Source organism: Mytilus trossulus, chromosome 3 (assembly GCF_036588685.1).
Source record: "Mytilus trossulus isolate FHL-02 chromosome 3, PNRI_Mtr1.1.1.hap1, whole genome shotgun sequence".
NCBI lineage: Eukaryota > Metazoa > Mollusca > Bivalvia > Mytilida > Mytilidae > Mytilus > Mytilus trossulus.
Window position 1 is genome coordinate 77,381,965 of NC_086375.1, and position 25,681 is coordinate 77,407,645.

Here is a 25,681-nt window from a genome sequence, read left to right on the forward strand (position 1 = left end):
ATCATAAGCAGCTTGCCATTTAATTTGTTTAGTTTCATTATAAGCTTATCTATCAGTACATTTCTTATAATTTTTTGTTCCCAGTGTGTTGCATTACAGGGGACATAATAATACCAGGCATACTTTTGTTCAGTCTTGTTAGCAATCTCATGTTTAGGATTCAGTGAGGGACAGCAGTTCCTTGTAAACTTTCACAGAAACCTTACTTTTTAGATAATTCATCATTTTATGTGTTATATGTACATTTATGTTTTGATTTTTTCCTATATGTTTTCATATTCAGTCAAATGTGCTTCAATGTTGGATATCATGCCAAATTCAAATAAAGTTTTCAAGATCAATAAAATTTCAATATCAATTTATTATATATATCTATAGAAAATGCATATTTTGCATTACAAAACATACTATCAAAGGATTAAGCTAATTTAAGTTTGTTCGTTTTTTTACATTGTTATCCTAATAGTAACAGCTGATTGAAATAATAATTGCAGCAACCCCAAGCTTCTCGAAATCAGAACTTGCTAAGCTGAAGCAAGTTATCCAACTTGATATTTTTGAACATTATTTTTTTATAAAATTCAAAGACCACTTTTTTTTAATCAAAATCATCATTTGCTATAAATACTGGACAATTACCACACACTTCAGAAGACACTCAATTCCCTGATGATGGTATCAAGGTAAGTACCATAATCCAAATCATCAAACTATCAAATAACATTTACTCTGTAGAACATCATTACCAATAGAAGGAACCTGTTTTTCAATGGTTGTCATTTGTTGGTGAGGTTCATACACATTTCTCCTTTTTTTTAAATAGATTAGACTGTTGGTTTTTCCTGTTTGAATGGTTTTACACAAATCATTTTGGGGGCCCTTTAAAGCTTCCTATTCAGTGTGAGCCAAAGCTCAGTGTTGAAGGCTGTACTTTTGACATGTGAATTGTTGACATCTCTTCCCACACTTGATTTTCATTCTGTGGTAAACATATCAACCTTTTGTCTTCAACAAAATATTATTCAGATCTAGAAGGAGAGCACACCCTGAAATGTCTCCTCTCCTTTACTGGCCATTAATTCTATTTTGATAGTACTAAATAAAAACTTTCACTTCAAGTTTCACATAAACTTCACATGATCCAAGAAAACTAGGTCAAGGTCAGATAAACCAAACCGAAAATACATGTTACACTTGTAATTCAGATAAGGGTGAAGGTTTGGAACCATTTAAACCTGCTGCAATTGTTTGCACCTGTCCTAAGTTAGGAATCTGATGTTCAGTAGTTGTCGTTTGTTAATGTGGTTCATAAGTGTTTCACGTTTCTTGTTTTTTATATAGATAGTTGGTTCTCCCATTTGATTGGTTTTCCAATAATAAATTTTTGGGGCCCTGTATAGCTTGTTGTTCGATGTGAGCCAAGGCTTTGTGCTGAAACAGTACTTTGACATATAATGGTTTACTTTTATAAAATTTGACTTGAATGGAGAGTTGTCTCATTGGCACTCATACCTCATCTTCTTATATCTATGAATATGACAATTTTATTTCTAATAATTACAGGACAATTTATTACCTAGTAATAATATGACTGAATAACAACAACACAAAATTTTAGTTATCACATTTATTTTATGAGTTTTTGTGGAGAAAATGTTTCCCCATTTTAAAATTTCAACATCATAATGATTGCCGACACCATACTAATTGAAGTATGGATCAATTACGCCATAACAGTTCACTTAAAATAATACAATCCCAAAAAAATTATCAAAACATTTTCTTGGCCCAACTATTACTTCAACATACTTTTATTTCAAACCAGAACAAAAAAATAGCAACATTTCGCTGATATTTCATAAAATTATGATTTTTTTTAAAAGCCTATGAAGCATGACCGTAGTTCAATAATGTTTGTTAATGTTTATCAATGTAAACAGTCTATGTAAGAGTTTTTTTCTGTGACAATGTTGCTACTATAGGCAATCTGCTTTAAAAAAATTTGCTTCTTTCTTTGAATCAACATGAATTTATTTTAAACTCTAATTATTAAACGCATCACACGTTTCTTATTATTCAGTTTTGGCACTTTAGTTGTGGTCACTAATGTAAATTATGCCATTATTAATTTTCTTATTTATACTGTTCTAAATAAAAAGGTCAGATGCAGTAAACAGAAACAAATAAAATCCTTGTCAAACATGTATCTCTTCGCGATAAAAAATAAACTCTGTATATTATTAAGCTGTAAAATGACTAGTTTCAAATTCATGAAATTTGTACATTAATAACATGATTTAAAATTTGTACATTATTATTTTCATCACATTTCTTAGATGATATATATATATTGTTAACATTTCATGCGATGTTAATTTTGCATGTGGATGTGTAAGCTTTATTTTATACAAGGTATACATGAACATTGATTTCCATTATATTATTTTACTCTGAAATATTCTAAGAACTGTTTATTTATACATAGTTGACAAAAATTATCAGAAAAAGTGCTGTCCTTTATTCTCCTATATATTTATAATGACTTTGTTTAAGTCTTTATTTCATACCAAAATTGCATTGTATGGTTCTATTTTATTACATTGAAAGTGTATTTATAGTCCTGAACTAAAACATGTGGAAAAAATTGCCAAATAGTCCATGTTTTATTCCACAGCTTAAGATAAGAAAATAACTGGCAAAATATTGTATTGTTTTAAAAAATTTATCATCTATTTCCCGTGTCAGATCAGGAATTACAATGCAAATTTAAAATGTTAGAAAAATGCTGTTTTTTAAATGACAGTAAATTATGAAAGTTAAAACCATTATTATTCAAACTGACTTGAAGAAAACTGATTATTTTGATGATTTATATATGTCATTTTATAGAAGACATATCTAATGAAAATAAACCATTCCATGACATTTAAATGATAATTTTCAGAGGTGGGATGAAATCCTGTCAAAGCCTATGTTACGTTAATATCTAATACCCCTAAAATTATCAGAAGAATTTAAATATAAACAGAGTAACACATTGCAATCATACAAATTATACTAGTTCCCCCTTCATGTATTCCAATGAACTACCATACAAACATACATACAAACATACATACATACATACATACATACATTCATCTTCCAAATCAAGCTTCACACAGTTATACATATCATATGATTGTTCAAGCGAACAAATAACCTACTGATTATTTACACATGTTCTTCGCATTCATTAAACACAAAAGAAAAGTAAATGACATTTGTAAGTTATGTTGTGATAAAATTCTGACTATTTTGTCACAAGAAATATTTATCAACCATTCAATGGCTGGTAATGTTATTCAAATATTCAGAGGCAAAACAAAACAGTTAAATCTAAAACATTTAAATATAGCAGGTAGTAAAGAAAGTAGAATCTTTTCACAACTGTTTGTGTCAAAAAAGAATAATAAAATAATTGCAAGTTAATAAAACAACAGAAATGCTTTCTTAAATAGAAATATAAAATTTGTCACCTGAGAGTGGGAGGAACGTCTTAACATTTGTCTTATTAGGAAAAGATGACTACATAAGTGTCTATATTTCAGTCAATATGACAATCGATAACCTACACGAACGATCAGTGCCACCAGTGATTTCCCACATTCATAAAAAGCCATTTATTCTGATTCAAACAGATAAAATATTAATATATTAAGAAAATTGAAAACTTTGAACAGCCTGCATAGATCTGGACAATCTCTTTTTAAAATAAATAGTATTTAGTATCGACTACATAAAAGTCTTTGCAATATTTAGGCTGACAAAGGCTTTCTAATCTGAGACTCTCTTTAATATGCAGGTTTCGTAGACGACTCTTCATTTAATTCTCCCTCTTGGTGCAAGCATAATTCCATGTAAAAACATTAGTATAGTATACTAATTGTTCACTGACTTTCACAAATTGTTGTTTAAATAAATATTCTTCTTAAGCTACGTAAGTATAAACTTTTCTGGAAAATAAAAACAAATAATTCATAGAATGATAAATACATACTTGCATATTAAGTGGTAAGAGACATAACTCAATTAGTTAACTATAAAAGTGATGTTGTGGTAAAAAGCATTGTGTATAAGTTTCATAACATTTGGACGAGGTAAACTCAAGTAAGAAAACGGAAACGAAAAATTCAGCAATTTTTCCATTTGTAAAGTGGCATAACTCTAGAACAGTAAAAGTGACACCACCAAATCTCAAACTTGATCTGTGTTTTGTGGTAATGAGCATTGTGTATAAGTTTCTTATCATTTGGTTGAGGCAAACTGAAGTTAAAGAACAGATAAGGGAAATAATTCTAGAAGACTAGTGTGATGCCACCAAAATATAAACTCTATCTGTGTTTTGTGGTAATAAACATTGTGTATAAGTTTCATTACATTTGTTTGAGGCACACTGAAGTTCAAGAATGGAAAAGAAAATTTCCCCAATTTTTCCATTTATAAAGAGGCATAACTCTAGAAAGGTAAAGAAATGCCACCCAATATTGAACTTCATCTGTGTTTTATGGTAATTAGCATTGTGTGTGTAAGTTTTATAACATTTCGGTGAAGCAAACTTAAGTTGGTGAATCAAAACAACTGATTTAGCAATTTTCCATTTACAAAGGGGCACAAACCAAGAACAGAAAAAGTGATGAATGAGAATGCTGAAATACCATTTCCATGACAAGATTAAATATTTACTAAATCCATTATATTTGAATACATACCTATCTTCTGGTGTTCTTGCTAAATATTCACGCTCTATTAAACCTTCAATTCTTTTTTTAATAACTACTGGACTAGGCAGGAATCTGACTTTAAGCTGTTCTGTACACTAAAATTAAATGTACTTGTGTATTATACATAATCTGAAGGTTTTGTAATGTAATTTACTTTACTAACTAGCACTTCTAGACTGAAGATATCATATAAAATTTGTGAACCTTGTCGTTACAATCTTGTTGAGATAATCAACTTATCAAAAATTGTTGCAGACTAAGAATAAACCCCTAAAAAAAATCAGTTTTTCATTTAAAGTACAAGACAGCAAATAAGTTAAACTGAATTGAAAAGCCATTGCAAAGTAATTTATAATTACCTCTGTTACTAAGACATTATGCTGTAATTTTTTCCTTGCTTTCATAATTCTGACTATTGCAGCTTCAATCTTACACCGCAGTCAAGGAATCATAAAATATATTCAGATTATACATTTGGATTATAAAATTCAACTCATATTGTATTATAATTAAAATTCTACACATTTTTTCATGTTTTGATTTATTTTTTTAAAGCTTGATAAAATGTTCAGGTTTTCTCTTCACCTGGAACTATGAAAAGTTAAAACAATTCTGATTTGTTGACAAAGTAAATATGCTATCTTTGTTATTGATCTTATAGCTTGCATGTCCTAATCCTTAAAACTTGCTTCAAACTAAATACATAAGAATTAAACTAATAAGGCTCCATCTTTAAAATGAATCTTGGACAAAGTGAAGGTAAGCTATGTAAATAAACAGTAGGTCGAAGGCTGTATATCTATTTCATGTATGCAAACTTAATGAAAGAAAGTATGTTGTTTGTGAGGAAATGTTGGAAATTTCTTCTGAGTAATGTCAGCCACTCGGTGTAAAGCACCAAACAACCTATTTTTTACTGTGTTAATGATTAATACTAAAGGATATTCATGTTTTCTGTCTTCATCCACTTTAGTTCTTGTTTCTTTTCTTTCTGGTTCTGCTTCACCTTTGTTTGCCGCCACTGAAACAATCAAAATAGTTTTCATAATAATTTCCTTAATTAAACAAGTATCTGTAGAATTATTTTCTTTGTTGATGAAGTTATACTCCAAAAAACTATTTCTGAAAAACTGTATCTAAATTATAAGCTGAGCTGTTTAGCTGATTAAAAATCTATAAGCCATAAACTGTTTAATATTCCTCCTTTTCTATTCCAAATTTGTTCTTTTGTGATAATGTTTTATTTCAATACACTATTTATTAATTCCACTTAAAACATTGCTTCATGCCTGTTAACCATCAATATAAAATAGAAGATGTGGTATGATTGCCAATGAGACTATAAATAATCTCATTATTTAAAGTGGATTCAGTGCTAAATTATTTTGTATTTACTGACTTACCCGTCTGAATCTTGACTCTGAACAATTTGGATGTGAACTGATCATTTACACTTAATACGTGACTAGGTTCTGAAAAATAAATAATATCATGAAATTTCATCATCAATTGCACTATTTTTAAAGCGAAAATGGGATATTTTTGACATTAAATTGCAAAAATAACCTGATAGATAAAACACATAACAAGAATGTGTCCATAGTAAACAGATGCCCCACTCGCACTATAATTACGAGTGGGGCATCCGTGAAATTGGGGTCAAAACTTTAATTTGGAATTAAAATTAGAAAGATCATATCATGGGGAACATGTGTACTAAGTTTCAAGTGGATTGGACTTCAACTTCATCAAAAACTACCTTGACCAAAAACTTTAACCTGAAGTGGGACGAATGAATGAACGAACAAACGGAGGCACAGACCAGAAAACATAATGCCCCTCTACTATTGTAGGTGGGGCATAAAAACAATTATAATTGAATGTGTTTAACTAATATAATATTGAAACCACCGATTAAGTATGTAAGCATCTTCAGGATATGGCATTGACTTACCTATTTCTTTTGTTTTTGGTTCTTTTTGTAGAACTCGTTGAGTAATTTTACCAATTGCTAAAGACTGTACAGCTCTTATTAAATCTTTCTCTGGTATATCTGTTTCATTTTTAATCTCCTGAAAAAGAGTATTTCAAATTTTAGCATTTTTGAGTTTAACGTTTTGTACACTAGGCTATAGAATTAAAGTCAAATGATTCATTCAAACACCTGTCATCAACTTTTCTCTTTAAAGTTAATTACAAATGAAAAATCTTTAAAAACTATATTACCTTTTGCCTTCTGCTGCTGCATTGTTTGAATTTTTAAGGGCATTGAAATATAAAACAGTGGTCAAGCTTCAATAATATCCATGAAGTGCTAGCAAGCACTGCAAGATTGTATTCATTTTGCAGTTGGAACTAAAGATAACATTGTTGCAAGCATTGGGCGGGGAGATACTATTAAAGTCGGTTTAACAACAATTATATACAAAGAAAGATAACTCCATTACTAAACAATGATATTGGTATTTTTAGAAGATACTAGCTATACATTTATGTACCATCCAACTTATCAGGGTTTTGATTGCATGAATACAGACTTTACATCAAAAATGAACTTACTTCATATGTCCACTTATCCCTGTTGTTAAAGAGCATAAGTACACACATCTGGTATGTTGATACTTGTATAATGTGTTTTCTGGGACCTTTAGAGCTGCTAGCACCACTTGAATCATCATCTCTCTTGGCACCAAAAAAAGTAGCATTTAAATCAGCATTTCCTAACTGTGGTTGTAATGTAAGCTGTCTACCACTATGTTTTGCTAAATAGAATCTGTATTGGAAAAAGGTGAACAATAAATTGTTGTTTTTTACTATATACTCCCTTTCCTATTTGCATTTGATTATAAACAAATATATCAGACAAACATGATTTTTTTGTAGTTGCTTAAAAAAGTAGGACACTTAAGCATTACATAATTGTATAAGTAAAAGAGAAGGGTAACTTGAAATGACAGGATAATGGAGCTTCTAAAGTATACACATTTAAAAATTATTACAAGAGAGCAGTCTCATTTTGAAGCAAATTTATGTTTTTATATTAAGTGTCAACAACAGATGGACAGACAGAACTGATGAAAATGGTTTACCCTACCCCTTCCCAAACCCACTACCCTATAATGCCACTTGTAATCTACAGGTCAAATCAAGAACTCCTCATCCTAAAAATAAGCATGACTTAAGAATGTGGTTATTCTTACCTTCTAAAATTTTCAAAGGCTGTACGTGCTGCACTAGGTATATTACATCGTGGTGTTGCTGACTGTGTAGGCCAGAACCCTGTCGTTAATACACGCACAGTAAGATCCACCCCACTGAGATTAACCTGCAATTATATTATATGACTTACTGTAAAACAAAATGATACTGATTAAAAGAATATCACAATATCATTAACTGCTAGTGGTAGATCAACTACAACTTTATTTCTTATTATCAAAAATTAGATATTTATGTCATTTCAAAAATGTTCTATTAAAAATACACATCAATATAGCATTTACAAGTTTATTTGTGTGTTAATTCTTACTGTATCTCTTAGCTATAGAGATGTTAATTTTGCAGTAAAAAATTTTGATTTCTTTAACTGAATTGTAGTGTGTTCTGTATCTTCACATATAATAACAAGAAAATATAAATGTCAATACAAAAGTACATTGGCTCAATGTGGGTCATTTGGGAATTGTTTCCCATGTCCCACTTAATCAATGAAATCTAATATTTGTGCTTGGTCCTCAAGCAATTTCTACAATCAAACAAAAACAGTGGTGTGTACAGAATGATTGACGATTGTTACATTCTTTCAATTCAAAAATTCCATATCTTCCCCATTTTTGAAAATAAATGATGAATACACAATTGGCACACCAGAATGATCAGAAAATTAGTATTATACTAATCAGATTTAGTTCTCATAAAGCTATTTCTATTCCACTTTTTTTTAGTGCCATCAGTCTTGAATCAATGTACTTTTGCAGAAAACATAAATATACTGTTTAACAACCAGTATAAAACAATTTTATCAAAAATAAATCAGGTCACAATAAATCAATTTGTAGTTTCTCATTTAATTTCTGAGAGATGATTTTATATAATTGTAATTTAGAAAATGACTAATTGCGATCATACCTCTTCTGCATTCTATATACAAATAAATACAATGTCAATTAAACAACAGAACCATATATACAGATGGGAACAATTATGTTGGATTAAGAAGAACAAGAACCCCACACATACTATCATTTTCCATGTTCAATGGACCGTGAAATTGGGTAAATAATTTGATCAGTTTTATCAGTTGGGCCACCCTTAAAAAATTGTTTGTTTGGCATTGCCGACTCACACCATCAGCAGTTTGGTAGGTAGGTAGGGATTTTTTTTAATTTTTATTACATTTAACTATATATATTGCAACCATAATCATTTTGATTCTAGATCATAGCAAAAAGCAGTGCAGCATTTTGCAGTTGTGTGCACAAACTGATGGTTTCTTTGTTAGGGGTTAATGTCACATTCTACAACATATGGGTAATTTCATGTCAGACGTTCAGTGTTTTTGGAGGAGTAAACCAAAGTACCCAGCAGAAACAGATCTTATGTTGGGAACTGACATTAACCATATAACATGTTAGACATAAAAATTGAATCTTAATTGTGGGACTGTCTATTGAAAGAGGCTTAATGTCACATCTTGAAGGTTCCTTCAGTTTGGTAAACTTGTCATATCTTAATCAGTTCAACCACTACAGCTCCCTGTACAAATGGATGTCAGATTTAAGCTTTGATTCATTGTTTGCTTGTTTGATGGGATATAAAATTAACTTTCTACACCATATGGGCAAGTTCATGACAATCAGTCTATTAGTGATGAAAGTGTAGTGCACAGAGGAACCTTATCATAAATGTCTTAACAATCTAACCTTCATTTTGTGGTTGCAAACTTATACCTAGGTGCCAGATAGACTAGCATTGATACATGTAAATTTTGTCGAACTAAAAAACAATCAAAGCCACTGCAGCCCCTGATCAGCTTTTGAGGATAGCAAAATATTACAAATTTAGAAGGTTGGCACAAGAACAGACATGAATGCCAGACAATATTTATAAATATGTTGCTGTCAGATATCTTTTCTGTTTTAATAATTATCTTATTCATGTCAAGAAAAGAAGGGTTGGGTTTTAAGTTTGTGATACACACAAGAGGCTAGTCTTTAAAATATGTATGTTTTGTACCAGGCTAACCTCTACAGGTACAAAACTACTATAAACCTGTAACTCTGGGACCATACATATATAGGTCTTTTAGCTTTGGTGCTTTCATGCAGCACAGTCACCTGAAGATTTCATAATTAGAGCAAAAAAATGGGGGGAATAGAATATTTTTAGTAGTATTAATTATAATTATAACGAAAAAAATGGGGGAAATAAAATATTTTTAGTACTAAGTATTCTACATAATAATTAATACTAAGTAAAAATATTTTATTTCCCCTATTTTGTTAGCTATAATTATGAAATCTTCAGACGACTGTGCATGCAGGTACACCTTTCAGCCATCAAGCCAAGGCATCATTTTGAATAGATATAAGAAGATGTGGTATGAGTGCCAACGAGACAACTTTCCATCCAAGTCACAATTTGTAAAAGTAAATAATTTATAGGTCGAAGAATGCATTGTTTTGGAATTTACATGGCAACATGCTTTGTTATCTGGTTCAAGAAAAAATTATAGATTTCACATATTCAAGAGATCTTTCAAAGGTTAAAGCTACAGATGTTTGTTCTGTCATGTCTTGTTGAAAAGCTTCTATCCCATGAAGTGAGGATGCAAAGCAGACACCAACAGTGTCACTGTCTGCTTTACCAAAGACGACATTTGAGTTCTCTACAAGCATGACAAGGCCTTTCAGAATATCAATTCATGTTCCATGTAAAGATTAGGTGAAAATATTATGTTTTAATAAAACACCACTCTCCCTTGAATGGAGCATAAGGGGATGCTATCCATTGCCTGTCTTTTTGACATTTTTGGCAGACTTTTTTCTAATCTATGTCATTTAAGCGCTTGCTCTGAATACAGTGTTCATCAAGCACTTTAAAGATCATGATTTGAAATAAGTAAAGCCTGGAAACAAACTCCGCGGATATGATCAAAATTCCAGAAATTTTCCGATTTTTTAAATAAAAAAAATACGAATTTTGAAACACCAATAAAATTATTCGGGCGGCAAGAATTTCAGTGGGTCGGGCGGCAATGCCAAACAAATGAAATTTTATTTTAGGCCTTGCATACAATTACAGGAAACCATTTTAGGTATGCATGGAGTAAGTAAAATTTGTTTGTTTTCAAGGTAAATCACAAAATCATAAGTAATTACTGTTTATATAACAACTGGTTCAGAAAAATTTTGCAGTCATACTATTGTTTAATACCTATTTACTGGCTAAATTTAAAATTGTATCTTCATCAGTAAACACAGGCAATATTGGTTTTTATTATCACCCATTTTATAGACTCCAAAAAATACAGCTGTGATACAAATATCAAAGTATAGAACTATACTTTTAGATTTCATTAAACCATAATCTTTAATCAGACAAGAAACACACTTTACCTGCGCTGTACTTAAGAAACCTTTAAATTCATCCATAATTGTGTTAGATACAGTCATATCTTTAAACATTCCTTCTAACTTGGATGTAAATTGACAACCACACTCAGTCTACAAAGATATAAAGATAACATGGCTTTTGCAATGAAATAATAATTTTAATCTTTTATGTTATAAGTCCATAATAACAGTACGTTCACGTTTTTCATTTAAAAATTACAAGCACTAATGGACATTCGTTGAGTCATATTTCATTTTTTTTTTTTACATATTTCAGTTCTTTTGTCTTCAAACTATACAAATTAAAAGTAGAAGGTTGAGGAGGATGTAATTTTCACAAAATTTTTTAATTCACATGACATCTTTTAAGTGCCTGTATCCAAGTCAGAAGCCAGTAATTCAGTAGATGCAGTCAGATGCTGTCTATCATATTTGTTTTCTTTCATATATTATCATGTCATAAATCTGGTTTGTGGTTGTCTCGCTTGAATTATTTCAATATTGTCATTGTGGGGTCTCAACCTCCTTTAGCTGATTATATGAATTGTGTTTTGTTCATTGGTAAAGGCCATCTGATCACCCTTTTTGAGTATATTTAAACATGTAGTGGATAATTTTCTCATTGGCAATCATACCTTTCTCATTGGCAATCATACCATATCTCCTTATTTCAAAAGTATCTAAGCAAACATGTTAAAATAGTTCTGAGTACAAACAGGTAATGCTTAACCTATTGAAAGAGATAAGGAACTTAAATGACACCAAAACACCAACAGTTTAGATGCCTACAACTAATGGACACAATGTATCTTGAAAAGTAAAATTTATGTGTCCAAATAATTTTTACCTTCAATTTTGAAATCATATTCTTTTCTGAATCATCTGAGCCACTTTTGTTGAGCAATAACCTACGAGCAAGATGCTGTTTATAATACCGTTCAAATACATCCTTTTCTTGTAAGAATCTGAATAACACCATACTCTTATCTAACACTGTTTCTATTTCCTGTTCTGTCATCTACAAAGAAAAAAAGGACAAATTGAGACTGTGTCTACACTTACAGCACATCAAAACACAATAATTAAAGAAAAGTGTTAATAATGTTGTGAAGCAAACAACTGCATATGAATTAATGCTTATGTATTTAAAGAAAAAGCAATATAGTGATGTATAATTAATGAACTGATTGCAAGTTAGCATCTACTGGCAAAGAGGATACCAGTGTATTAATTTAATGGATTGAAATGGACATCAGGGAGATGGCAGGTCAATTTTGGCAATGAAAAAAAGAAAAAATTAGGATTTATTGCAGCAGTTAAAAACTTTTTTTTCAAACCATCTTTCATGAGGGTAAATGTGACATGTTGCTTAGTGAGTACTAGATTTTGCTACTAAAATGTTCTGTTTTTGGCTAAAGCTTGGAAAGGCAATAACAGACATATTTTGATCCATGGTTTGTAATGAGATATTTATGAAAGTTGATGCAGATTTACATGGATGTAACAAATGGCAGCAGCTCACATGATTATACAGGTAAAATGAACAACATGGGTTAATATCTCAATTTTAAAGGCTACCAACAACCACTATTAATGATAATTCAGAATGTAAATAATAAACTAAAATCTCTTAGTCATTTTGTTTCAAAATGTTGCCGAAACTTCATCTTTAATGGGAATAATACACATGATTTTTTTCACTCTCATAAACCATTATCAAAGTTTCTTTGTAGCATTAATGAATGTATATGCTGTTTGAAAAGTATCTTTCCTATTTGCTTGGATTTTGTGTTCACAAATGCTAAGAAATTTGATACTTAAGATTTTTCACTACAAAAACCCTTTTAAATAGTAAATACTTACTCCTTTGACTCCTTTTTTCAATTTTTCATCAATGAACAGTGATAAATACTCTGGGGACTTAGGATTCAAATTAATAAAATATTCAAAGTCTTTAGAGATCATTTGTTTAAACTGCTTATCATCACCAAAAGACTCGTGCAGAAAATGGTCAAATCTATCCTTCAAATCTAACAAACTCTGAAAATATAAAGACAAAAATATTTCAATATGTATGCTTGATGCAATATAAAGAATTTAACTATGCATATCATTTCATATCATATAATTATTACTTGATGAATAATTGCATGTACATGTATTTCTACTTGAATCCAAATCTTGTAGCTTCTATACTTGAATTGATGGCAAGATTTATCTGAATCTATTTTTCAGATTTTGCAGATTGACATTTTATATGAATAATTTAAGATAGCTTATTCTTTATTATCAAATGTCTGTATTCACAATTTTTATTAACTGGTAAGTATATTAAATAAATGTGTATCAAAATCATATTTCCTAACTTTTCAATATTTTTATTATTTTTGTTTATATTTGTGTATGTCTCAAAATGTCATTTATAGATTTTGTCTTTAAACAAGAGGCTCTCAAGAGCCTGAATCGCTCACCTGATTTTTTTTGGTTTAATCTCTCATCAATGATTATTTTGGCTTTTCAATTTATTTAAATGTTCTTTGAATCGTCCTATTTTCTTCAAAAGCAAAAAAAAATCATTTTCTCCTATGTTCTATTTTAGCCATAGGAGCTATGTTTCTTGACATACAAGGAAATGAAATATAAAATTTATACTAGATACTCTGAAACTCTGAAACTCATTTAGCCTAAGTTTGGCTGAAATTGATACAGCAGTTTCAAAAGAGAAGATTTTTAAAAGTAAGTCAACATGATGAACAAATTGTGAAAAAAGTCTTTAAAGGGCAATAACTCCTTAAGAGGTCAATTGACAATTTTGGTCAAATTGACTTATTTGTAGATCTTACTTTGCTGATCATTTTTGCTATTAACAGTTTATCTGTATCTATAATAATATTCAAGATAATGACCAAAAACTGCAAAATTTCCTTAAAATTACCAATTAAGTGGCAGCAACCCAACAATGGGTTGTTTGATTCATCTGAAAATTTCAGGGCTGATAGATCTTGAGCTAATGAATATTTTTACCCCATGTCAGATTTGCTCTAAATGCTTTCGTTTTTGAGATATAAGCCAAAAACTGCATTTGACCCCTAGGTTCTATTTTAAGTAACGGCGGCCATGTTTTTTGACGGATCAAAAATCTAAGCACACACTTTGTGCAGGATAATCTAAGGAACAATCATGCGAAGTTTCATCCAAATCCATTCAGTAGTTTCAGAGGAGAAGATTTTTTAAAGTTAGCAAATATGATGAACAAATTGTGAAAAATTGTCATTAAAGGACAATAACCCCTTAAGGGGTCAGTTGACAATTTTGGTCATATTGACTTATTTGTAGATCTTACTTTGCTGATCATTTTTGCTGTTTACAGTTTATCTTTATCTATAATAATATTCAAGATAATGACCAAAAACTGCAAAATTTCCTTAAAATTACCAATTAAGTGGCAGCAACCCAACAATGGTTTGTTTGATTCATCTGAAAATTTCAGGGCTGATAGATCTTGAGCTAATGAATATTTTTACCTCATGTCAGATTTGCTCTAAATGCTTTCGTTTTTGAGATATAAGCCAAAAACTGCATTTGACCCCTATGTTCTATTTTAAGTAACGGCGGCCATGTTTTTTGACGGATCAAAAATCGAAGCACACACTTTGTGCAGGATACTCTAAGGAACAATCATGCTAAGTTTCATCCAAATCCATTCAGTAGTTTCAGAGGAGAAGATGTTTGAAAAATTGTTACTGACGACAGACGACGACGACGACGACGTCCGCCAAGTGATGAGAAAAGCTCACATGGCCTTTTTGGCCAGGTGAGCTAAAAAGTAATTGTTAGAATGTTAACGTTGATTTAAATGCAAGGTTCTATCTAATTAGTATCTACTTTAAGTGCTGGCCCATTGTTGAAGGCTTTCTTGTGTTGTTCTTTTCAGTATTTTCAATATTTATCTGGCATCTCTTTCTAATCCCCCTTATTGTAATACCTGTACATATGTGATGGCATTTTTACCATCTTCTCCTTCTTCGGATACAATAGCTTTGCCTTGTTCCCTTAAGTACACACTGATACAGTCACACATCGTCTTCAAACCATTTAATACACGAATAAACAACTTGTACATACAAGCTAAATCTGAAAAGAACATTTCAAGAAATAAATATGAAAAAAAGTCTTCAATAAGGAAGGTTTTTTGTGGTGTACATACATCTGATCAAGATTAAACTCATCGTAACTCATTAAAATTTGGACGTTTAAGACATGATGTGATATTTTTGAGTTTCTGTCTCATTGATGTATACTGGCATAAATCTTTTTTACTGCTTTTGAAATTTTTCCCTCTGCAATTTTTTCAGTCCATTCAATGAGCTTTTAATACATAATTTCATGGGCAATAGAGCTGGGTATATAGTTGCCTAACAATAGTTGTTTATATCTTCGTCCTTTTGTCTCCAGTGAATATGTGTCTCATTGGCATTCATAACATATCTTCTTATTTATGTAAATTAGGTATGTATCAATCTAAAATCTTACCATCTGTTTTATTATTTTTCAGCATATGAACAACTCCAGAGTTCTCCATCTACAAATCAAATACAGATATATTTATAAGATAAAGAGACTTTTAATAGCTTTATATAACCCATTTTGAAATATACATAATACAACACAGATATTATTTGTACTTGAAAAGGCACATTTTAATTACATATAAGTTTATTTCTCCTTTTCAGATAAATTAAGTCTTTGTCTATATGGTACATGTTCCACTTAAATTGTTTTGACTTGTACAGCCTTTCAGTTATTTATTGTTGGGTTATATTCTAGTTTTACTTCATCTTAATTCATGTTTTATGTTTGCCCTTCTTTTAACTCTATTTCCTGTGTTGATATGTAGGTTGGTTAATCTCTCCATTAATTCACATAAGATTGTGTGCATCTTAGGCCTAAATTAAAATATTGTTTGTTTGCCCTTTACCGACCGACCCTATCAATTCGTTCCGCCTGAAAATCTTTTATTTGTATATTCCAGCAAGATTTGATTTTATTTTATTTTTTCGTTCCTACCAAAAATCTTATATTTGTATTTCCCGCTCAAAACTTTTTTACCGGAATCCTCAGGTTTTATCTTTAACGTATAAGGTCCAGTCCGTTTGGTATCACCTGAGCGTTTGACATGAACACGTGCATTTGAAGTTTCAAAGCATTTGTTTGAAATCGACGTTGAACGCTTCCTGAAATCATGATATGACGTACGTTACTCTGTACCCTTATACTTAAAGAGCAGGGTTAATTTCCAAAAAATTTCGTTTGATACAAAATTATTAACGTGTGTACAAACAAATTTGTAAACGGACCTTGTATTCTATTTGGGGATGGCCTTTAACGTCGGTTAAAAGCTCATTAGAGCTTATGTTTGTCTATGTTTTATATACCATGCCGACTCTAAATAAAGCTTATTTATTATTATTTATATTGTGATCCGCAGATCAGGACGATTATGTTAACAATCCCGCTTTATTATTTATACCTGACATGAACCAGAAGTGACAAAACCCTGTAAAGTGGAGAATATATGGCAGTAAAATCGCCAAGTTTTCCATACAGATCATTTAATATGATTTATAAATGCAATGTAAAATACGTGACAATTGAGTTTTAAGTCTTGTAGCATTTTTATTGGAAAGAAAGGCAAACATTAAATTTTTAACACTCTAGGGACTTTTCTACTAGTAATGTATGTCTTTTTAACACTATGGAATTTTTCTACTTGTAATGTATGTCTGCCCGGACATATCTTACCAGTACAAAGCTATCTCTTACAGAAAACCTTTAGTAAAGCGTACAAGGTACGTAGTACAGAATATCAGTGCAAGTTCAAACTCTTCAAAGTTCCAGGCATATAAACGTTGAAGATATGCGGCACAGCTCTATATTTTGATATTTGAAAACAAAATAGTAGTGCTTATACATTATCTTCACATTATACATGATATTTTTATTTCAAAACTATTATAGTCACAGAAAACTTATTTGCTAAAACAAAACGGACATGAATGACATTATGCAGATTTTGTATCTATAAAATAAAATATTATACCTACCTGCCTACCCATGACAAATAAAATACTGAGCCAAGTTATTTTCTTGTGGAAAAAAATAAACATTTTACCTACCTACCTACTCTGTTTCAAAACATAGGGTCGGAAAAGGGCAAACAAACAATATTTTAATTTAGGCCTTATAAAATATACTTGTAATTGTCCTAAAATAGATTTATTCTTTATACATAATTTTATTTCTTGAAATTTTTTATAAACATATTATCAGTGTATGTTTGAGAAATGCAATACTCAAACTGGACACCAATTATCTTTTTTTCCTTCCTTGGTAATAAACTGACTTTCCAATTAATATCAAAACATTCATAGACACAAATCATATTTTCCCATGAATACTCTTCAACGGGAAAATCTCCACGAAACAACATAGACATATGTGGACAGATGGACTGACATACATGACTATCTCCATCTATACCCACTATACCAATTTTGAATACAGAGCAAAACCTACCTCTACAATTGTCTTCATATGTTTACTGATTAATTCTTCCTCCAAAACCTGAAATAAACACTCTGAAAACTTAGAATATTCTATGACATATGCATGTGGTTGATAATAAAGGAGTGATGATAAAATGGTTCATTTGTAAATTTCTGTTGATTTAAAAGCACATGAAAAGAAAATAGAAACACCAATGAGAACATGTTTTTTTAGCATATTGAAAATCTCCGACAGAACAACAAGTTATACTTACTCTAACAATAGGATCTTCAGTTGAAGTGTCTAAATAATGGGTAGCTCTTTCAGCTTCTTCATTAATTCTTGCTTCCACTTTCTTTATATACACAGAAGCACTGTTTTCTGCAAGGAACTTTTGACTCTCAGACTGCAAACATAAAATATCTGATAGAGCATGTATCTTTATGCAAAGTGTTATATATATATTTAGACTTAAACTGTTTTTCTTCATATTGAAATAAATTGGGTAAAAAAACTTTTAAGGGCAAACACTTCTATTTAAAGTCCCCTGGCAATGATGATATATTTGTTGAACATTTTGATGTATATGACTTTTCTTTTTCTTCTACATAATAGGCATAATATTTTTGCATATAACATTATAAAAGGAAATTACTCAACAATAAAAGTGATGCTACCAAAATTTGTACTTGATCTGAGATTTATTATAGTAATAAGCATAGTATATAACGAATTTAGCAATTTTTCCATTTATAAAGGGGCATAACTTTAAAATGCTAAAATAGATGCCACGAAAATTCTTAATTGATCTGTGTTTTGTTTTTATAAGCACTATATATATAAGATTCATAATATTGGTTGTAACAAACTTCAGTTAGAGAACAGAATTTACATTTTTTTCCATTTGTAAAGGGGTGAAATTCGAAAAAAAAAATCAAACTTGATATATGTTTTGTTGTAATAAGCATTGTGTATAAGGTTCTTGGTTGAAACAAAGTAAAGTTAGAGAAAGGAAACCAATTTCAGGATGTATGGACCAACAAGGGTAAAATTTATGCCCCCCTCATCTAATTCATGCATGTAACAGTATATACCCTGTAAAATTCTGCACTTTGCTCCAGAAATGGTCTTTCAAAATCTTCTTCATATACAGCTCTGGAGTCTATGCCAAGAACCATCAGCATCTGACAAGCGTTTTTAACAGCTCCCCTGAAAAACAACAACATTAAAATAATCAATATACAATATATTTTGGCAAAATAAAATAATAATAGCCAATATGGACTTACCGTCCCAATTTTTGAGTGAGATCCTACTATATCATGAGGATTTCTTAAACAAAAACTGTTTTCAAAACATAACAGTCCATGTAACTGCTCACATAAGAACAGGGAACATAGTTGAACAAAACCATGTTGATCATTATAACTTTGTCCATTGACAGATAACACATGGCTAACTTTCAGTAAAACAATAAATAAAATAATTCTAGACTTGAACGGAGTCTACATTAACAAAATTCTCAGGAACAAATGACTATATTTTTCATGATTTAAAAAATGGCTGATAGTTACTTGTTTTACAGATATGACATTTTAAGAATTAAGTACATTTCTTATGCATCTACCTTCCCTTTAAGGAGGGAGTATGATGTCTTTTATTGTATGTAAAGAGTTTTTAACTAATGGATTTGTGTCATAATCCTCACTGATGACTATATTTTCAGAAATTTACCTATCAACCACCTCTCCTCTTCTTTCTTTTGCTACCATTTCTAACAATGTACTGCGGAGATGATCCCTTATCATTGGATGTCTCACAACCTTCTCTCTAAATATCATCAGTCCAAGATTGTACACATTGTCTACATTATTTTGTTGAACATACACTCTGTCCTAAAACATAAATAAATTCATATGATGTCATGACAATATCGGCCATGATTTTTGTATTCATATAAAAAGTTATTTGCAATGTCTTAAAAGTATCCAGACTGAGCTGTTAGAATGATAATTCAAATAATCATCAAACAAGACATGACTGCCCTGCTTATCTTAAAATAGCTTACACTGATGAACTCACTGACATCATTTTGAAATTCCAATCGAAATAACACATTATCTTTTAGATAAAATTGAGAATAAAGAGCCTGAGTAAAATGTAACAAGAAATTCCATAACCAGTGTGTATGATAGAAATTTAGGCTTTAGCATATTGTCAAACAGGAAGTGACTGTTTTGCAGATCTGAAATTAGGTTACAGTTAACTTCAAAGCTATAAAAGCATGACCAAACAACTTATCCATGCTTAATACACGTGGAGTTATACACACGAAATTTACAGAGAGAAATGGACAAGTTGTTTGCAGTCTATAATTATCAATACACTCTGTAATTGGGGATATAATAAATTAAATCTACCTACCATATACATCAGTATGTCTCTTATCATAACCATTGATGTTTGGTGGTCATTCCATGCACTGTTTAACGTTTGTAGAAAGTTATTGATCAATGCTGAAAGAACATCTTCTCTTATCTGTTAATATAGACAGATTACAAATTAATAACATTGTTTACTTACTGTCAATGATAAATGTAATACTAGAGGCTCCAAAGAGCCTGTGTCGCTCACCTTGGTCTATGTGAATATTAAACAAAGGAAGCAGATGGATTCATGACAAAATTGTGTTTTGGTGATGGTGATGTGTTTGTAAATCTTACTTTACTAAACAGTCTTGCTGCTTACATTTATCTCTATCTATAATGAACTTGGCCCAGTAGTTTCAGTGGAAAATGTTAATAAAAATTTACAAATTTTATGAAAATTGTTAAAAATTGACTATAAAGGACAATAACTCCTTAGGGGGTCAATTGACCATTTCGGTCATGTTGACTTATTTGTAAATCTTACTTTGCTGAACATAATTTCTGTTTACAGTTTATCTCTATCTATAATAATATTCAAGATAATAACCAAAAACAGCAAAATTTCCTTAAAATTACCAATTCAGGGGCAGCAACCCAACAATGGGTTGTCAGATTCATCTGAAAATTACAGGGCAGATAGATCTTGATCTGATAAACAATTTTACCACATGTCAGATTTGCTCTAAATGCTTTGGTTTTTGAGGTATAAGCCAAAAACTGCCTTTTACCCCTATGTTCTATTTTAGCTGTGGCGGCCATCTTGATTTGTTGATCGGGTCACCGGACACATTTTTAAACTAGATACCCCAAAGATGATTGTTGCCAAATTTGGATTAATTTGGCCCAGTAGTTTCAGAGAAGAAGATTTTTGTAAAAGATAACTAAGATTTACGAAAATGGTTAAAAATTGACTATAAAGGGCAATAACTCCTAAAGGGGTCAACTGACCATTTCAGTCATGTTGACTTATTTGTAAATCCTACTTTGCTAAACATTATTGCTGTTTACAGTTTATCTCTATCTATAATAATATTCAAGATAATAACCAAAAACAGCAAAATTTCCACAAAATTACCAATTCAGGGGCAGCAACCCAACAACGGGTTGACCGATTCATCTAAAAAATTTCAGGGCAGATAGATCTTGACCTGATAAACATTTTTACCCCATGTCAGATTTCCTCTAAATGCTTTGGTTTTTGAGTTATAAGCCAAAAACTGCATTTTACCCCTATGTTCTATTTTTAGCCGTGGCGGCCATCTTGGTTGGTTGACCGGGTCACGCCACACATTTTTTAAACTAGATACCCCAATGATGATTGTGGCCAAGTTTGGTTCAATTTGGCCCAGTAGTTTCAGAGGAGAAGATTTTTGTAAAAGTTAACAACGACGACGGACGACGGACGACGACGGACGCCGGACGCAAAGTGATGGGAAAAGCTCACTTGGCCCTTCGGGCCAGGTGAGCTAAAAAAGGCCATCTGACTTCATCAATTTCAAATTTTTCACGAGATTTTGATAATTTAATAAGCCAGGGGGAACTGGATTTTAAGTTTTTTACTAGCACTCATTTTACGAGATGTTATATAATATATTTCTCCTAACCAAACATAATTAGTATTACTTGCCTTGTCAACTAAATGATCTGTGACAACATCACGCAAACCAGTGTATAATTTTTCTCCATGTTTGTGCAATACCATGGTATAGGCATTTCTATACAACTCCTCAAAACTAAGTCCACTGTTATTTTTTTTCTGGATTTCCTGAATGGCATTTTTCAGCAATGTCCAAATATTGTTCACATATTTTTCATCCATTGTCATCTAGAAAGAAAAATGGAAATTTTTAAATCTAAAATTGAATATTCATTACATAAAAAACATGGCGCTCATTTCCAACACATGTTAAGCAAACAGGTGAAAAAAGTTTTTGAAGCACAAAATATTTTGGAAATTAAAAAGTTCTGAGATGGTCTTCGCAGGGTTATTAAAATTACATACTTATGGAACATAAATTATTTCTATATCTACTACAGAACATCGATTTTGAAAGTGCTGAAAACTTGTAATAGGGAAGGATACAGGCACTCCATCTATCTGGTAAATGACATCATTAAGGCATGTGCAATATTGACGATGCTTTTGGGTGAAAGACATAATTCCAGAAATGATACAAGATAAGTTCAATAACAGTACTGTGCTTAATTTTTAAATTTAACCAATTTAGGTATGAAATGTTCATCAAAAATTGAAAACATTTACAATTTATGTGACGTATATAATTTTTCTGACGTCGGACACTCAAGTAGATCCATGTTTTCGTGGATAGGTTTTTGTGTCCTGTTAAATTGTTCCTTTTAAACGTTTTGGATTCTCATAAATTCTATGTATAACTTTTGGACTAGTTTGATTTCTGTAATTTATTCTTACATACTTTTGATTTTTTAACCCTGTCTGCGCTCATTGCCTATGTAAAATTTAAAATTGTTTATAATCCAGGTACTTTGGATAACTATTGTATGCACATTGAACGACAAATTTATGTGACGTATATATTTTTTCTGACGTCAGACACTCAAATCAATCCATGTGTTCGTAGATAGTAGATGTTGTTGTGTCCTGTTAAATTGTTATACGATGATGACTGATGTTCCCATATTTTGACTATTTTATTGATTGTGACTGTTTATTTAACGCATCATGTAAATGTAACGGAATTTGATGAGACTGTTATTAAAGTGAGAGGGTTAGCGCTATAGAACCAGGTTTAATCCACCATTTTCTACATTTGAAAATGCCTGTACCAAGTCAGGAATATGACAGTTCTTGTCCATTCGTTTTTGATGCGTTTTGTTTTTTGATTTTGCCATGTGATTATGGAATTTCCAAACTGAGTTCAGTATTTTTGTGATTTTACTTTTTACAAGATCTAATTGATTATGGAGATGTCATGATAAAAATGGGTCTCAAAGTTCCCCTGAAAATTCACTCTTATTTTTTAGAGAAAGTCCAGAATATGACAGGACTGTTGGACAGTTTGGCACTCAACTGTTTTACTTGTAAAATGTGTACTGTAACAGTTGATGACAGTTTAATATATTTAAATTTGGTTGTTTTTAATTGGTGATTGAACATTCTAACTATACTAGAAGTCCTCATAGAGTTTCCCATGCAGCAGCAGACGTCTTTATTTACATTCATTATGCCACTTCCGTCCGCCATTTTATTTCATGATCCAAATATTGTTTTTTTTCTCGAAAATAAGTGTCTACAGGGAATAGCAATAAACAGAATACACAATTTGGGTTTAATAGTATATGAGTGGGACTTTCTATGTGGTCTTATACTTACTGGAAATGCTCTTATTCGCATTTTTGTGTCTTTGCGAGGCTGCTGTCGACTCATTTTCCAAATAAATTAACTATAAAATAAAGAATGGAATGGGTAACCAAATAAACTGAAATGATAATAGCTGATTTGTGAAATTCTTAGGAGACTAAGTCAGAAGAGTTTTGAGTCTCTGAATGTGTTCCTCAGGCATTTTCGCCGTTGACTTTTTAAACCATTCTCAAATAAAAGCCAACCAACAGATCTTCATTTATAAGTTCATCCGCAAACAAAAGTAGATCTAAACAATTATTATGATTCGTGAGTGCTAATCGAAATCAAAGACTTAATTTAATATATCAACAGTTAGAAATAAATTGTTTTCTTGAAAATTATGTTTTGTAGTTCAATGTAGCAACGATTAAAAAATTTGCACATTGATTTGGGGTAAAGAAGGTCATCGTCAATAAAGTACTAAGACTGGTTGCCTGCTCACTGATATTGTTTCATCTAATCAGATTGGTTACCCTATTCATCTGAAATTGCGGAGGCTCAATTGTGAGCCGCAAGTTTTCTGGTCTACCATGTCTACTTTACTTTTCACCTAGTTTCGAGTGATTTAAACGATTTAGTGAAAACACCAAATTTCACTTTCCATACTAAGTTTTATTTTCACTTAATCGTTTAAATCATTCGAAACTAGGTGAGACATGTACAGAAGTGATAGATATGCATTATCATGAAATAAAGAAAATTGAATATTTTATATAAAAAAAAAATAATAAAAAAATTGTATCATATACCCAAGCGCCTGTGGAAATACCGAGTTGACAATCAAGATTTTGGTAACTGAGGTTAATGGTTGCACAAATTTCGTTTTGTAGCGATCTGTTATCATATTGTTTTTTTTTTTTTGTTTTTTTTTTTGCCCGTAATGGTAATGTCTTTTTTATTGAACTTGTGGTTTTGAATTGCACTTCCATATGTGCTCTTTCTATTTGTTCACGTAAGTTTTTTTTAACAAAATTTGACAACTTTTATTACTGTAATAAACCGATGGTAAAATATCTGTGGAATATGCCGTAGTAATTTATACGTACAATTTTTGAGGCAGTTTATTTATATCCAGCATTCTAAGCAGTCATAGTGCAAACAGAACATTTTTAACATTTAATGACATATTCATTGATTGCTATGACATTCTACTTCCGTGTTTAGAGGAAATGCATAGTTCTTCTGAGCTGAGGTTCAATAACTTGATCTTAATTAATTGTTTAATAGGAGTTTAAAACAACCCCTCCTTTGATGAAAAAGTTACAATTCATTATTTTTGTCATGGAATGAAAATAAGCACAAAACGGAGGTATAAGCGCCAAGAGCTAAGCGATATATATGATACTGAAAGAGCATTGCACAGAAACAACCAAATAAGTTACAGTAGTTCTAAGCGACCCAAAAACTCTGAAACATTTTAGAAATAGTTCAGAAACGTTTCCTTTTATACACCGTACCACCAACTTGATCGATTTATTTCTAAAGATCAATGTAATTCCGAAGTGGGTTTTTTTCTTAACAAAACTTCTTAAAAATCATTAAAAAAAACCGGAACACTTAACGAATTATTCGATCCTTGAATGGAAGGGTATTCCTCAACTTTGGATTTAGGAAATGCTCAACATGCAGGTCTGGAAATTTCTCCAATCTTAAACACATGCAGTACTGGTTCCAGATTCCCCCTTCAGTTTTTTAAAGATGACTTATCCGATCTCATGTATATTATGATTGCTTTATATCGAAATTCTCATGCAATGACAATTCACCTTATGAATTACAAGGTACGTTACGTATTCCTATGCACACCAATGGCGCTGCGTTAACAAAAGCCTTGTTCCTGTATGGTTAAGAATCAAAGTTTATTGCCAAACTCTGGTGTTTTCGATAAACCTTTTCTGATTTGTATCGATTTGATGAGTAATTTTCAACTGATTTTTATAGATTGCT

The 25,681-nt window shown here is 31.1% G+C and overlaps 1 protein-coding gene across 2 annotated transcripts; it reads right to left on the bottom strand.

Moving 5' to 3' along the window:
- Positions 1-1,612: 1,612 nt before the first annotated feature.
- LOC134712486 (cullin-3-A-like) lies at positions 1,613-23,965 on the bottom strand. 2 transcript variants are annotated; one of them, XM_063574081.1, is made up of 21 exons: positions 23,705-23,965; positions 21,980-22,177; positions 20,348-20,461; positions 19,658-19,818; positions 19,018-19,132; positions 18,198-18,329; positions 17,954-18,001; positions 15,911-15,959; positions 15,363-15,511; positions 13,241-13,417; positions 12,225-12,395; positions 11,381-11,488; positions 8,892-8,903; positions 7,964-8,088; positions 7,323-7,536; positions 6,718-6,835; positions 6,167-6,235; positions 5,709-5,784; positions 5,123-5,192; positions 4,752-4,858; positions 1,613-3,995 (listed from the first exon to the last, which is right to left on the bottom strand). In XM_063574081.1, the coding sequence occupies exons 1-21, from the start codon at positions 23,756-23,758 to the stop codon at positions 3,971-3,973; spliced, it is 2,292 nt and encodes a 763-aa protein (XP_063430151.1). In that variant the 5' UTR covers positions 23,759-23,965; the 3' UTR covers positions 1,613-3,970. The 2 variants fall into 2 exon arrangements, with proteins under 2 accessions (XP_063430151.1, XP_063430152.1); XM_063574082.1 differs by lacking the exon at positions 8,892-8,903.
- Positions 23,966-25,681: the final 1,716 nt, after the last annotated feature.

Bases quoted from the DNA above. Each gene is read 5' to 3' on its own strand.
- LOC134712486 (XM_063574081.1), bottom strand. From the start codon at position 23,758: ATGAGTCGACAGCAGCCTCGCAAAGACACAAAAATGCGAATAAGAGCA. The intron at 11,489-12,224 runs GTAAAAATTATT...ATATCTTTGTAG, and splicing joins ATATGATTTCAAAATTGAAG to ACTGAGTGTGGTTGTCAATT. The intron at 7,537-7,963 runs GTAAGAATAACC...TTTCCAATACAG, and splicing joins GCCTTTGAAAATTTTAGAAG to ATTCTATTTAGCAAAACATA.